Below are 16,270 nucleotides of genomic sequence, written 5' to 3' on the forward strand. Positions count from 1 at the left end.
TTTCTGTTCCCACCACAACTATAGTACTCAAAAAAGAGAGAATTTTGAACTTCTAACCCACCATTTAAAATTCTATGCCCAAACACAAGGTAAAAAATTAGAATGAAATAAAAGGTAGTTGTATACATTTAACATGGAGATTGGTTCACTGAAAGATTGCTCTTTACTCACCTCATGGAAAAATATTGGTGTTCTATTGAAGAATTTACTGACAACAGTTTCACAGTTTGAATGAGAGAATTACATAATTTATTTTAAATATTAAAATAACTTAAACTTTTGTATTTTTCTTAAAAAATTTCTTATTGCAAATGTTGACATGTCTCCTATACACCAAATCAAATTATTTGACAATTTTATGTAATGAAATGAATAAATCACTTTTGCCAAGTGCACACTATGATGAAGGTGATGCTGGGTAAAGGCAAGCAGATGATATTTCAAAGGAAAATCACTAGAAAGAATGTTACACACTGCCATGAAAATAACTGAAAAAGTAATTAATCTCTACATTTATTAACTAAAATAGTGTAATTCTCTTTATTCATGACAATGCAAGTTTTCAATGTTTAATATGACAAATTTGCATTAATCATAAATTAATAATTATATTCTTTATAAATAAAACACATATTATTGATTCTACAGATATTTCATTGTTGAATTACAATTACCACTGTGTAGGGCTTATATAAGTTCTTTGTATACTGTAATAATTACTGGTTGACCATCAAATTCAAATTATTCTTTTCTAGGTTCTTTCCATTCCATCAGCAATCCCAAATATCATTTTTGAATTTGAAATTCATTTAGTAACTTTGAAAGTGTCATACAAACCATGTATGGTCAAACCTGCAATAATCCATTCCCTCATTTTCGAAGCAAACTATGTTATACATACACATAAAACTACTGTAGTGCCTGGGGTGAGTGGAGTCACTACTATGTTGAGGCAATGGAGTGACAAGGTGTTGGGACAGTATTGGTGGTCGTGGTGGCTCGGAAACACAGCTGCAATGTAAAACATCTTTATTCAGTCTTGCACTACAATGACTGAAATGATGAAATGTCATAGATATGCCCCCTACTGGCCACTACCTGGCTGGACTGCCAGCTACGGAAGGCTGTGACAGTATGCTGGATGTGTGACAACCATGTGCTGCTCTGCTGGCATTGTTTACTTCACTCAGCTGTGTGTGCCCCAGTTAGCACTATGTGGCCATGAGTTAGGAGTGCCAGCGATGTGAATTTCTGCCTAGATTTCCACTGAGGTCCACTGCTGCCTGCACCCTGGTACAGGTGGATGGAGGTGAAATCATCCTGGCTGTGAATCTGACCTCCAAGGCAGAAGTCTGGCCATCGCTGTAGAGCCTGGAGATGGCTCAACCACTGTACTGCTCCAAGTCCATATGCGCGGACTTAACCCCATGTGCTAGTCTGATAGAGATGGCTGCTCAGACCAGCATCATCTGCTCACTGGCCATACCATGGTGAAGACGTCAATCGACCTGGTAGCGTGAAAGTGCTGCAAGACTGAGCATAAGTTTTCTAGAATCAAAAGGTATTTATAATGGTTAGTGCCACATTTATTGTGCCGAATACAGTGCTTTCACGCACAAACAGTCCAACACATTCATGACCCCAATGGTGCTGAAGCTTCCTTGAGGCTGGTTTATAGTTGCACTGCTTTTCTGCGATATTGCCAAGGTTGCACAGTTTAGTACAGCCACCTTGTGGTAAGTAAACAGACTTGTTTATGAAACCTCACACGAGTGCCTCTGCACCTGCTTGCTTGTCATACATACTGCTGCAATGGAGCTGCTTCTCTCACAGTAATGCCCAAAGTTAATTTGGGCATTATACTACTTAGCAAACAACATGGGACAGATGTAAGATGTACTGTCCTTATTTCACTCTGTTGTATAGCAAATGTGCCACGAAACCTAAGAATTGTGTGTGGGATGTGAATCATACTGACTATTTCTGAGGAACTACTGAATCTAAAAGTATGAGAGCCTGTGTCTTCCCTTCTGTGCTCTTAAAGGCCAGAATTTTGCAATTCATTTTTATTGAAGAAACAGAAATTACTCTGTGTGGTGAGTACATTACTAGTCCCATGTATTTACTAGTTATTTAAAGACAGTGTGCTCCTGTTTTCAAGTATCATTAATTTAACTACAATAATAACAACAAAAACTAATTCATTTTTTACTTTAACATTTGTTTTACTTGTTTTCTATGAATAAGTGTTCCAGTTAGAGCTTCCAGGTAATGTGAAACACTGGAAAACACACAGCGTATATGAATAGATATATCCAGTGGCTATAATAATTCTCTTCATTTTGCCATTATCATAATGTCAGGTACATTGTGTTAAGATATTAATACTTTTAACTCCTTGCTTTTATGGTAACATATATTTATTACATCATTAGCAGGATACATGAATTTAAAACTCATGGGAACTGGATACAGAAGAGTCCCATACAAAGCAAAAATAAATAAACAGTAAGGGTTAACTAGACTGTATTCAGCATCATGTTCTGTAAAAATAGATGTGCTCCCAGAATTTGTTTTGAAAAGGTTGTATTGATTACTCGATTCCTTCAGCTTCCTCACCTTTTACTGAGTTTGAATTTCAGAGGTCCATCTGGTGCGTACATGAACGTTACTTTGTATTCCAGTGGTTGATGATGATATTCCAGTTTGTATGATCGAATTAGCTGTTGACAAAAATGTAGTTTTTTATTTCAGTAAAACTTACCATTTAGTTTCTGTCTATGACGCAATGAATAAAGCTGTAGAATTAAGCAGTTATTACAAATTGCATCTGTGTGCTACATTAACATTTACCATGTATCTAATTCAGAACTGGATTGAGAAAAATGAATCATAGCTTTTAAAATAACTTCATGAAGAGAAAAGGGAAAGATAAAAAGCAACCAGCATACATAAGTGGTGAAAAAGCTGATGCATTCACCAGAGTGAAAAGCTGATGGAGGGCAGGGGCTTGTAAAATACATTGTTACTTCCACTTTCTTTCTTGTATCTTGTAATTTCCTGTTTTACTGAATAACATACTACAGTGACCAATACAGTGAATTTCCAACCTGGAGGATTTAAGTTTTCTGTGTCTTCCCTAAAAAAAGGGATAGTCCTTTTGAGAAGGACATGACAAATTTTCTTCTCAAATCTGAGCTTTTACTCTGTCTTCATTCTTAAATACATATCTTTTAAATTTAACTAATCATGAAACGAGTTTATATTCATTTATGATTCATAATCTATCTTACAGCCAGCCTCATAAAATGCATGACAATCTACTGTATGAGGTCCAGAGCTTCATGTGGATGAAATAATTAGCACTATAAGATCACTAGTTCTACAGCTACTGCTATTTATTCAGGTAATGAAACCAAAAGTATGGCATATTAACATGACAATTATACATACTGATTATTTCTATTAGTAGTCACCTATTTAAAGTCTTAAAAACATTAGAAAAAATGTGCAGCATATTAATACAAAAATTATAGATATTGACTTATTTCTATTAGTATTCAGTTATTTAAAGTCTTGAAAAACACTAGAAAAAGTGTTTTTTACAACTTTAAATGATATGTAAGTTATTCCTCAGTGACAGCAATGCCTGAAACTCTGGAGTGCCCTCTCTCTACCCTGTATAACTGGTGGCTGCTTAGCCATCAGCATAACTTACAGTGACTGAAGCATCCACAGCGGGTCAGGTGCTATCGCTGTCATCCAGATGGGTAATGATACATCATTTTAGAGTATACTTTTAAAACATTGGCTTCTCTATGTAATATAGCACTGTTAATTTTGTTATTACAATGCAAACTCTGATGATGGTCCGTAATTCAAAGGCTGAAGCCAGTCAGAAGTTAACATCGACTTGCGAACAAGACAGCTTTTAAATAATTCTATTTTCTTTTGTCTAGAGTCACCTGTAAGACATATAGGAGGCCTGGAGACTAAGAAAGTTGAGTTGCTGAATTGCTGTTCTTGTCAATTGCTAAAAGTACTGAGATAAATTTATAAGTCCAATGAATTCACAAGTCTCTTTGGGAACTCTGAACTGGTTCCAATTGCTGGGATCCAATGCTTCAATTTCAAGCAGTTTCACTCCCTTTGGCATTACTTGAACAATACCAGAATTGTGCAAATACATACAACACAACTTTGTGTGTCAATGTGTTAGAACAACTGGTAAAATACAATGTTTGGTGCATGATTCAAACAGTGGCAGCAGGAAAAAGAAGCCAACAGAGAGTTCTCTAGGCAACTATATTCAGATAGAGTGAATAGCAGTAATAGAAAATTTTCACTGCACAACCAAATAAAACACTTTGGGTTGTTGGCCAAGAGCTACGAAAATGGTTTTAAAAATTGAGTCTCATATGAACAATGTAAAAATATCATGAAATCAACTAAGAAATGTCATAATAATACTGAAGAGATATTGAAAAAAACATTTAAAAATGTCTCAATAAAAAGAAGAACTTCATTACAAACAAGTGCTCAAGGCCAGGAGTACTTTTTCCATGTGAGACATCAAAATCATATTGTTTTCTAGTCAGGGTCTGTGTGATATTATGGATGGAGCTGAATCACTTGAAAACTGATACATAGGAGAAAAGAGTTGTATTTATTTCGTGTTTCTGAATCATTTTGCTTATGTGGTCAGTAACCTAGAGATGAACAGTAACCTTACAGAAGGGGAAGGTAGTTCTTCACTCTTCTTATTAACGTAGTTAATACTATTTCATTTGAAAGCCATCTCTATGGATAAACCATCATAGATGCCGGCCTTTGGTGCCTTCTTTAAGAAATGCTGCTGTGATTCCAAGTTGCTATTGTAACTGATACTGAAATAGTATTAACTGTGGAATAAAGAACAAACTGCAAGACTTTTTTCTGCCACAAAATAGACATACCTGATCACCTCTACACCTCAGAAGTCTATGAAATGGTGTGTGGCTGTGGCAAAGTGTGTATAGGTGAAACCAGAAAGCCAATGAGAGAATGGACTGAGATAATGGATTGATGGGAACAAATATCACACATGTATAAAACAAAGGGTGAACTCTGCAGTAGCGGAACATCACAAGAATTGTGACCAAAATGAGCATATCAAAAGAAAAGACAATTTTTAGAACGAAAGTCTGGGAACCAAATAAGATATCTAATAACAGAAGCAATTTCAATAGAGAAGATGGCCATGGGATTCCAGTTAGTAGTTCCCCACCATCAAGGAAGTAAACAGCCAGCCACAGTACATGAGGAATACAAACAACAAGAAGGAAACTCATCTCTACAGAATGAAAAAAATGATATGAATATAATAGATGGAAACATTCCACGTGGGAAAAATATATCTAAAAACAAAGATGATGTGACTTACCAAATGAAAGTGCTGGCAGGTTGATAGACACACAAACAAACACAAACATACACACAAAATTCAAGCTTCCACAACCAACGGTTGCTTCATCAGGAAAGAGGGAAGGAGAGGGAAAGACGAAAGGATGTGGGTTTTAAGGGAGAGGGTAAGGAGCCATTCCAATCCCGGGAGCAGAAAGACTTACCTTAAGAGGAAAAAAGGACAGGTATACACTCGCACACACACACATATCCATCCGCACATACACAGACACAAGCAGACATTTGTAATGGCAAAGAGTTTGGGCAGAGATGTCAGTCGAGGTGGAAGTACAGAGGCAAAGATGTTGAAAGACAGGTGAGGTATGAGCGGCAGCAACTTGAAATTAGCGGAGGTTGAGGCCTGGCGGATATTGAGAAGAGAGGATATACTGAAGGGCAAGTTATCATCTCTGGAGTTCTGAAAGGTTGGTGTTAGTGGGAAGTATCCAGATAACCCGGACAGTGTAACACTATGCCAAGATGTGCTGGCCGTGCACCAAGGCATGTTTAGCCACAGGGTGATCCTCATTACCAACAAACACTGTCTGCCTGTGTCCATTCATGCGAATGGACAGTTTGTTGCTGGTCATTCCCACATAGAAAGCGTCACAGTGTAGGCAGGTCAGTTGCTAAATCACGTGGGTGCTTTCACACGTGGCTCTGCCTTTGATCGTGTACACCTTCCGAGTTACAGAACTGGAGTAGGTGGTGGTCGGAGGGTGCATGGGACAGGTTTTACACTGGGAGCGGTTACAAGGGTAGGAGCCAGAGGGTAGGGAAGGTGGTTTGGGGATTTCATAGGGATGAACTAAGAGGTTACGAAGGTTAGGTGGATGGCAGAAAGACACTCTTGGTGGAGTGGGGAGGATTTCATGAAGGATGGATCTCATTTCAAGGCAGGATTTGAGGAAGTCATATCCCTGCTGGAGAGCCACATTCAGAGTCTGATCCAGTCCCAGAAAGTATACTGTCACAAGTGGGGCACTTTTGGGGTTCTTCTGTGGGAGGTTCTGGGTTTGAGGGGATGAGGAGGTACCAGGTCGGGAGGGTAGTTGCGGGATGCGAAAGCTGTTTTCAGGTTGTTGGTGTAATGGCTCAGGGATTCCGGACTGGAGCAGATTCATTTGCCACAAAGACCTAGGCTGTAGGGAAGGGACTGTTTGATGTGGAATGGGTGGCAGCTGTCATAATGGAGGTAATGTTACTTGTTGGTGGGTTTGATGTGGACAGATGTGTGAAGCTGGCCATTGGACAGATGGAGGTCAACATCAAGAAAAGTGGCATGGGATTTGGAGTAGGACCAGGTGAATCTGATGGAACCAAAGGAGTTGAGGTTGGAGAGGAAATTCTGGAGTTCTTCTTCACTGTGAGTCCAGATCATGAAGATGTCATCAATAAATCTGTACCAAACTTCGGGTTGGCAGGCCTGGGTAACGAAGAAGGCTTCCTCTAAGCGACCCATGAATAGGTTGGCATATGAGGGGGATATCCTGGTACTCATGGCTGTTCCCTTTAATTGTTGGTCTGTCTGGCCTCACGTCCAGGGCCTCACTGCGATGGAGCACTTCCTTTCACGCCGATCACCTGCCACCCTACCTAAAACCTCTTTCCTCATTACCTTAGCCAGCTTCATCTTGACCCACAACTTCTTCACTTTCGAAGGCAGGGATACGACTTCCTCAAATCCTGCCCTGAAATGAGATCCATCCTTCATGAAATCCTCCCCACTCCACCAAGAGTGTCTTTCCGCTGTCAACCTAACCTTCGTAACCTCTTAGTTCATCCCTATGAAATCCCCAAACCACCTTCCCTACCCTCTGGCTCCTACCCTTTTAACTGCCCCTGGTGTAAAACCTGTCCCATGCACCCTCCCACCACCACCTACTCCAGTCCTGTAACCCGGAAGGTGTACACAATCAAAGGCAGAGCCACGTGTGAAAGCACCCACGTGATTTACCAACTGACCTGCCTACACTGTGAAGCTTTCTATGTGGGAATGACCAGCAACAAACTGTCCATTTGCATTAATGGACACAGGCAGACATTGTTTGTTGGTAATGAGGATCACTCTGTGGCTAAACATGCCTTGGTGCACGGTCAGCACATCTTGGCACAGTGTTACACCGTCTGGGTTATCTGGATGCTTCCCACTAACACCAACCTGTCAGAACTCTGGAGATGGGAACTTGCCCTTCAGTATATCCTCTCTTCTCATTATCCACCAGGCCTCAACCTCCGCTAATTTCAAGTTGCTGCCGCTCATACCTCACTTGTCTTTCAACATCTTTGCATCTGTACTTCCGCCTCAACTGACATCTCTGCCCAAACTCTTTGCCTTTACAAATGTCTGCTTGTGTCTGTGTATGTGCGGATGGATATGTGTGTGTGTGCGAGTGTATACCTGTCCTTTTTTCCTCCTAAGGTAAGTATTTCCGCTCCCGGGATTGGAATGGCTCCTTACCCTCTCCCTTAAAACCCACATCCTTTCGTCCTTCCCTCTTCTTCCCTTTTTCCTGATGAAGCAACCGTTGGTTGCTAAAGCTTGAATTTTGTGTGTATGTTTGTGTTTGTTTGTGTGTCTCTCAACCTGCCAGCGCTTTCGTTTGGTAAGTCACATCATCTTTGTTTTTAGAATGAAAATAATATTTTGATAACATTCCCCCTATCTTTCCCTGCCTGTTATCACTACATATCCGATGACAATGGTCAACTAATAGTAGTCAGATAAGTTTTACTCAATAACTCCACATCTTCAGAACAAGAAAGTGAAAACTCCATCTTATAAGTGAACATTACACTGGTCTTTCACAGTGTTCAGCTAATTGGAGATGCCTGAAGATCCTGAAGACAATCCGAGAAGAGTGGCTCAAATGTCAATCATGTGACCTAGCAACCTAGAAGACTTTATCTTCTAACTGAATATTCTTCAAATATATGGCAACACCATTAAATTGGAAGCACATTACCTTGGCAAGTAGTATCTGCATTTCCAAATCAGCAAATCTGCGACCCAGACACATCCGTGGACCATGGCCATATGGCAGTGAAGCAAATGGGTGTACATGCAGCCCTGAGCCACCATCATGCGCTTTTAGCCATCTCTCTGGTAAGAACTGCTTTGCATTTTTTACATACTTCTCCATGCTTCCTGTTACTATTGTCGGGAATACAAGCTGTACCTGCAAATATTTGACACCAACTGTTAGATAGTAAATACAGAAGTAAAAACCATTACTGATAAATTTCACATTAATGAAATAATTATCTCTTTTTATCTAATTTTTATTCATTTCATCCTCTTTGAAATGACAATATGTAATAAAGTACATCAGAATATATCCATATGTTCTTAAAATAAAAAAGAAGAATGAAAAAAATAAAACATTAAAATAAGAAATTATTAAATGAGAAATAACAATAAAAACAAGGATAATAGTAAAAAATATATAACATAAAAATATGACCTGCTGCACTCAACATACAATATGCTAGCTTACAATATAAGGAGGTGAGGCAGCCTTGGAATTAATCTGCACACCCTACTATTAATTTTTGGTCTGGTACAATGGATGGTCTGAAGATTTTTAGGAAGTTTCCCACGTTCATTTAGTAGAGAAGTAGAGGACAGGGAAAAAAGAGAGACTATTGGATGTGTTGGTGAAATAGAAGGCTGTGCAGTGCTAGAGTGGGAGCAGGGAAGTGGATAGGTGGATGAAGGACAAGTTCTAGCAAAGATTGTGGCCAGGGGGGGGGGGGGATTTGCAAAAATGTAAGATGTATTGCAGGAAGAGATACCACCTGTGCTGTTCAGGGTGTAGGGAGTGTTCAAGTAATATGGGCTCTGAAGCAATCATTGAAGTGAAAGCACATTGTGTTTGTTCAGTAACGGGATGCTCCAGCTGACTATTGGCCACAGTTTGTTAGTGGCCATTCATGCCAACAGACAGCTTGTTGGTTGTCCTACCCATGCAGAATGCAGCCCAGTGGTTGCAAATTAGTTTGTAGATCACATGACTGCTTTCACAGGTAGCCCTGCCTTTGATGGGATTGGTGATGCTAGTGACCAGATTGAAGTAGGTGATTGTCAGAAAATGTATGTACGATAAAGCTCTTACCCCTAGGTCTATTACAACAGAAGGACATATGTATTGCATAGGTTCCATGAGCGATGGAATAACACTGTCGGAGGAGTGGGAAGGATAGTGGATAGGATACTCCCCTTTTCAGGGCATGATGAGAGATAGTCAAAATGCTGGCGTAGAATGTGATTCACTTGCTCCAGTCCTGGGTTGTACTGAGTCATGAGAGGAGTATTCATTTGTGGCCAGACTGTGCCATTGTGGGAGATGGTAGCTGACTGGAGAGACAAGACACAGGAGATCTGCTTCTGTACAAAGTTGGATTGTAATGTTGTCTGTGAAGGCCCCAGGGAGACCCTTGGTATATTTGGAGAGGGACTTTTCGTCACTACAGATGCAGCAACCACAGATGGCTAGGTTATGTGGAAGGAATTTCATGGTATGGAATGGGTGGCAGCTGTCAAAGTGGAGGTATTATTGGTGGTTGGTAGGTTTGATATGGATGGAGGTATTTATGTACCCTTCTTTGAGGTGAAGTTCAACATAGAGGAAGTTGGCTTATTGGTTCAAATGGCTCTGAGCACTATGGGACTCAACTGCTGAGGTCATTAATCCCCTAGAACTTAGAACTAGTTAAACCTAACTAACCTAAGGACATCACAAACATCCATGCCTGAGGCAGGATTCGAACCTGCGACCGTAGCGGTCTTGCGGTTCCAGACTGCAGCGCCTTTAACCGCACGGCCACTTCAGCCGGCTTGGCTTATTGGCTTGTCAGGTTGATGAGGACCAAGGGAATCAAATGGGGTAAAAGGTGTTGAGGTTCTGAAGGAATGTGGATAGGGTGACCTCATCCTCAGTCCAGATAACAAAGATATCGTCAGTGAATCTGAACCATGTGTGAGGTTTGATATTCTGAGTGGTTATGAATGGTTCCTTTAGATGGTTCATGGCATAGGATGGTGCCATGTCAGTGCCCATTGCTGTCCATGGATTTGTTTGTATGTGATGCCTTCAAAGGTGAGTAATTGTGGGTTAGGATATAAATGATCATGGCGACCAGGAAGGAGATTGTAGATTTGGAATCAGTTGGGCATTGGAATAGGTAGTGTTCAAATCACAGCAAGCCCAGGGGTATTAGGGATGTTAGTGTAGAGGGAGGTGGCATCAGTGGTGATGAGCACAGTGTCATGTGGGAAGGAATCTATGGAGAGTCAGTGCAGAAATGGTTGGTGTCTTTGATATAGGCAGGATAACAGGCTGCAGGTGATGGTACATGACTGAAGAGATTCTCTAGGTGGGGGCGCACTAATTGTCTGCAATGGGACATCCTGAGTGATTTGTTTTATGGACTGTAGGAAGCATGTAGAAGGTGAGAGTGTGGAGAGTTATATTGGTGAGGGAAGAGATAGGGGAGGGGTTCTGAGATGGTCTTAAGGATTTGAGGAGCGACTGGAGATCCTGTTGTATGTCTGGAATGAGGTCACTGTGGCAGGGTTTGTAGGTGGATGAATGTGACAGCTGGTGGAGTCCTTCCACCAAGCAATCCCTGTGGTGGATCCTTTGTTGGTAGGTAGGATTATAAGGTCTCTCCTCATCCCCACCACAGCCCAGCCTCCTCTTTACCCTATCACATCGGCTGCAGTTGCTCACAGTCCATCCACATTGGCCAGAGACAGTGAGAGATGTGCTTTCATGATTGTGTGCTTGTTATATTAGGCATTTTGGCTAAAAGCCTGCATGTGTGCATGTCTCTGACTCTGTATCTCATGTATATGATGAGCAAGAATCTATACTTTTCATACAATTGATGTCACTTTTTGTCACACCAAGGATGTTCTCCTACACTCACTTCTTTATTAGAGAAATTGTTAACAAAATTTTTAAAATACATAGCTGCAGAGATCAGTTATATTATTATTATTATTATGAACAGAGGTTTCATTGCATTTTACCCCTTTTGGTATGTGATAACCACCAATGACTGTGTCCTGCTGGAGTGTCCTTCCATTACCAATCACTGTTGAGTACATCCTAGAAAGATATCAGAATGAAATTACTAGATGAGTAATGCAAATAACAAAGAAAAAAGAATGAGCCATAGATGCACTGATACATCACTATTGGTAAAAATATATAATGATTAAAATAATTTTAAATCAGGAAAAGCTGAACACTGAACTAATGGTAGGAAAAATACAAAGCCTACAGTAATAGAGCAGATAGATACAGCAGTGACACTTTTTGTAGACAAAAGTGTACAGCCTAAACAGTAGCTAGAGGTACACAATTAGAATGACAACAGCTGAGTACATCCTGAAATATTCATTAATCGTGCATCTACAAAAGTAGCAGCATTACATATGAATAGTGTTTAAGTTTAGTTGTGCATGTATGTGTGTGTGCATGTGTGATCCATGATTTTGACTTTAATTTATCTGACAGCTGATTTCAGTTTCCAGTTAAAAATTCACATCTCTGATCTCTCAATGTTTCTCAAACTTGCATTATGTCTTCTACACAGTCTTTTTAGCTCAATCTACTCTCAGATGTTAAGTCCCATAGTGCTCAGAACCATTTGAACCATTTTTTTACATTCAGAAAATAATTGAGGACATAGGTTGCAAGTGGTACTCTGGGATGAAGAGGTGACTGATGACTCAAACAATGTCAGTGTTGCTATAAGCTTTTTCATGTTTATGAGTGTTAGCTACTACTGTGTGATGTGAATGCCATCTTGGTGTCATCATCTTTGTCCCTTGGCATACACTGTGAAGGGCAACAGACACATTTTAACTTCCAAGGACACAAAAAACTCATTATTTTGACTGAGATTGTTTTGTTAGACCTTAATATAGATCAACAACTTTGTACCCCAGAAAAAATATTTCTGAATTCACAGGCTTGAGTAGTAGCAGGACAATAGTACAGTGTTAACATGTATCTCAAAAGTTTGTTGTGATAAGAGTTTTGGATTCACTTAAGAAGTTCTACCTTTTTATGACAATTCTGTATTGCTCACCAGTTGCAATTTTTTATCGTATTTTGTGTGGCTATATTGTCTGTAATTAATTTATAATTATTGAAGATATTTCAAGGTATACATTCAGTAACAATTTTCCTGTTGCTCAGATTCTTTACTTCTGTTCATTAATACATTATTTTCATCCCATACTTTGCCTTGTTCCCTATAACTTTCTTATTCCTCTTTTCCTAGCTTTATTTTTACACTTGATTTGTCTATATAACTTGAAGTTACTAAATTTTATAATTTTACCTTGTGCTATTTATGCATATTTTGTACTAACATCTCATTTTCCAAGTGAACAGTTTTTGATGAGGTTACTTAAAATCAGTGACTGTTCATTCATATTTGAGTTTTCTAGTGAGTCCCTAAATCCCTTCAGAAAATTTATGCAGTGATGCCATCATCATGATTTTACAGTTTGTTTATTATATTCAAAAATTGTTCATAAATAATTATGTTTGATCTGGATCTGGTTATGAGATAAATAGTTGCAAACATAAATTAAAAACATGTATGAAGAACAGTAACCTGATCAGAGATTATATCTAAGAAAGGAGGCTGACTGTCAGCTACTGAGACAGATGGAACAGCAAAAGGTGTGACAGGAAGACAGAGGAAACACACACACACACACACACACACACACACACACACACACACAAAAGCTCAAGATGTTAGGCTTGTTCAGCGGCAAAAAAAAGCCACTTGACAGTGGCTAAAAGTAAGAAAAGACAGGAAATTTGGATTGTAAGAGTTGAAACTAAAATTACAGACTACTGATAAAGAGCTGCTGTGAACCATTACCTCAGAAGTAAATTTAGCTATAGAAGAAGAAAAGTTAGTGTCTGAAGTGTTCTCAACGCAGGTATCTAAATCTACATTTACATCTGTACTCAGCAAACCACTGTGATGAACATGGCAGAGGATATGTCTCCTCGTACCAGTTACTAGAGTTTCTTCCCATTCCATCCACATATGGAGCGTGGGAAGAATGATTGTATGAATGCCTCTGTGCATGCAGTAATTATTCTAATCCTATCCTCATGATCCCTATGTGCATGATACGTAGGGGACTGTAGTATATTCTTAGAGTCATCATTTAAAGCTACTTCTTGAAACTTTGTTAATAGACTTTCTCAGGATAGTTTATGTCTATCTTCAAAAGTCTTCCTGTTCAGTTTCTTCAATATCTCTGTGACACTCTCTCATGGATTAGACAGACCTGTGATTATTTGTGATGCCCTTCTCTGTATATGTTCAATATTTCCTGTTAATCCTTTTTGGTACACTCCCAACACTTGCACAATATTCTAGAACCAGTCACATGAGTTATTTGTAAGCAATCTCCTTTGTAGATTGATTGCAGTTCCCCAATATTCAACCAATAAACCAAAGTCTACCACCTGCTTTACTCGCAACTGATCATTCGATTCATATCCCTACCAATTGTTACACCCAGGTGTTTGTATGAGTTGGCAGATTCCAACAGTGACTGGTTCATATTGTAGCCTTAGGGGGTTATGTTTTTTGAAGTGCACAATTCTACATTTTGAACATTTAAAGCAAGTTGCCAGTCCTTGCACCACTTTTGAAATCTTATCAAGATTTGACTGAATATTTTTTCTTGAGCATCTTTCAGATAGTGCTTTATTAGAGATAGTTGCATCATCTGTGAAAATCCTGATGTTACTATTGATAATGTCTGCAAGATCATCAATATACAACATGAATAGCAAGGGTCCCAACATGCACCATCCTCCCTACCAAAAAGTCCTCAATACAGTCACAATTTTCACTTGATCCCCCATGTGACCATATTTTTGACAACAATCCCAGGTGTTATACTGAGTAAAATGTTTTTTTGGAAATCAAGAAATACTGCCTCTACTTGATTGCTTTGTTTCAAAGCTTACAGTATGTCATGTGAGAAAAGTGAGAGTTGGGTTTCACATGATCTCTGTTTTCGGAATCATTACTGGTTGCCAGTGAGGAGGTCCTTCTGTTCAAGGTACCTCATTATACTTGAACTCAAAATAGAATAAGATTCAACAACAAATCAATGTCAAGGATATTGCACAGTAGTTTTGTGGATCACTTCTGCTATCCTTCTTGTATATGGGTGTGACATGTGCTTTCTTTCCAAGAACTGGACACAGTCAGAACAGTTAGAAGATGGGCTACCTCAAATAAAAATTCAGTATAGAATCTGACAGGGATTGCATCAGGCCCAGTAGCTTTGTTCAGTTTCAATGATTTCAGTTGTTTCTCAATGCCACTGATACTAAGACTTATTTCATTCACCTTTTCAGTGGTACAAGAATTAAATTGCAGCAGTTCTCCTGTGTTTTCCTTTGTGAAGGAATATTTATTAAAATTGAGTTAAGCACTTCCACTTTTGCTTTGCTACCCTCCCTCAATTTCAGTTCCTGTCCCATTTGCTAGGGACTGGACACTAATTTTGGTGCCACTTACAGCCTTCACATACAAGCAGAATTTCTTTGGGTTTTGTGAAATATCATTTGGTAATATCCTGCTACAGCAGTCATTGAAAGCATCATGCACTGTTCCCTTGACAGCCAAATGCATTTCATTCAGCACCTCTCTACCCATAGCCCAACACTTTGTTTAACACCCATTATAGAGTAACCTCTGTTTCTTCAGAAGCTGCTTTACAGTGACTGTTACCATGGAGATCATTAGGAATGCTTATTTGGGTAAGGATCGTCAACTAAATAAATTGTGCCCTCAATCAGAATGCCTAAACAAGGATTTTACCTCCCCACTCTTTGAAAGCAAATGAAGCGTGTTAGACACAGTACTGACATACTACACACACACACACACACACACACACACAAAATTGAAAAGTATTGAGAGAGTACATTTGTTAATAAATGTCCAAGCAAAAAATGTAAAATGCTAATAGTAGTAAAAAGATTAGGAAAAGGAAAAAAAGAAGGGTCATCTGAGAAATGTTCAAAAAGGCAAAAAGAAGTACAGAGAAAATGAGAAAAGGGAATAAAGAAATGTCAGGAGAGAGCTATGAGTGAAGTTGGGTGATGAGCATTACACAATTGCACTGAGAGACCAGTATACATGTTCAGTTGTTGAAAACTGTTGCTGGAACCTACTCCCAAATACTAAAGGAGTGATTCTATGAAAAATTATCCTGTCTGTATGAGAGGCAACCTAAAGTAGTTATAGGAAAAGGAGACAAACTACTGATGATCCAGGTTCAAGGAACAGTGCATGCCAAGCAGTATTGTACATGCATGTGTGTTCAGCTGTCTAGAAGGTGAAAATGAGAGTTTTTAGCAAGGTCACTCAACTGCATAAAGTATACTAGAGTGTTGTGCACATAAGGTGGTGGATGGTGGGGTGATGCACAGTAGTGTGGGTACCATGTGATACTCCAGCTAATAGCATCATTCTGCATTCCTGTCTGTAGAGAGTGTGTGTGTGTGTGTGTGTGTGTGTGTGTGTGTGTGTGTGTGTGTGTGTGTGTGTGTGTGTGTGTGTGTGCATGCACGTAAAATGATTACCACTGATTTTCATGTTAGTTTAGGTGTCGTGTCACACATTATGTGTTGTGCAACAGCAGCAGAAGCAGTTTTCTGAGGCACATAAATTTTTCTAGGGACAAAATCAGTGTCCTAATGTTGTAGTTACTGCAGTATTGCCAGTTAGGAGGGCAAGTAATGGCACAGGATGGAGACAAAGA

At 39.4% G+C, this 16,270-nt stretch overlaps 1 protein-coding gene across 1 annotated transcript in view; it reads right to left on the minus strand.

The window, feature by feature from the left end:
* Positions 1-2,487: 2,487 nt before the first annotated feature.
* LOC126095553 (probable cytochrome P450 301a1, mitochondrial) overlaps positions 2,488-16,270 on the minus strand; it is an 86,386-nt gene continuing 72,603 nt past the window's right edge. Inside the window, exons 8-10 of the mRNA XM_049910331.1 lie at positions 11,477-11,555; positions 8,409-8,621; positions 2,488-2,723 (exon numbers count right to left, since the gene is read on the minus strand). Coding sequence (XP_049766288.1) covers positions 2,616-2,723; positions 8,409-8,621; positions 11,477-11,555 — 400 coding nt within the window. The 3' untranslated portion in view covers positions 2,488-2,615. The remainder of the gene's footprint in view (positions 2,724-8,408; positions 8,622-11,476; positions 11,556-16,270) is intronic.

This window comes from Schistocerca cancellata, chromosome 8, assembly GCF_023864275.1.
Source record: "Schistocerca cancellata isolate TAMUIC-IGC-003103 chromosome 8, iqSchCanc2.1, whole genome shotgun sequence".
Lineage (NCBI taxonomy): Eukaryota > Metazoa > Arthropoda > Insecta > Orthoptera > Acrididae > Schistocerca > Schistocerca cancellata.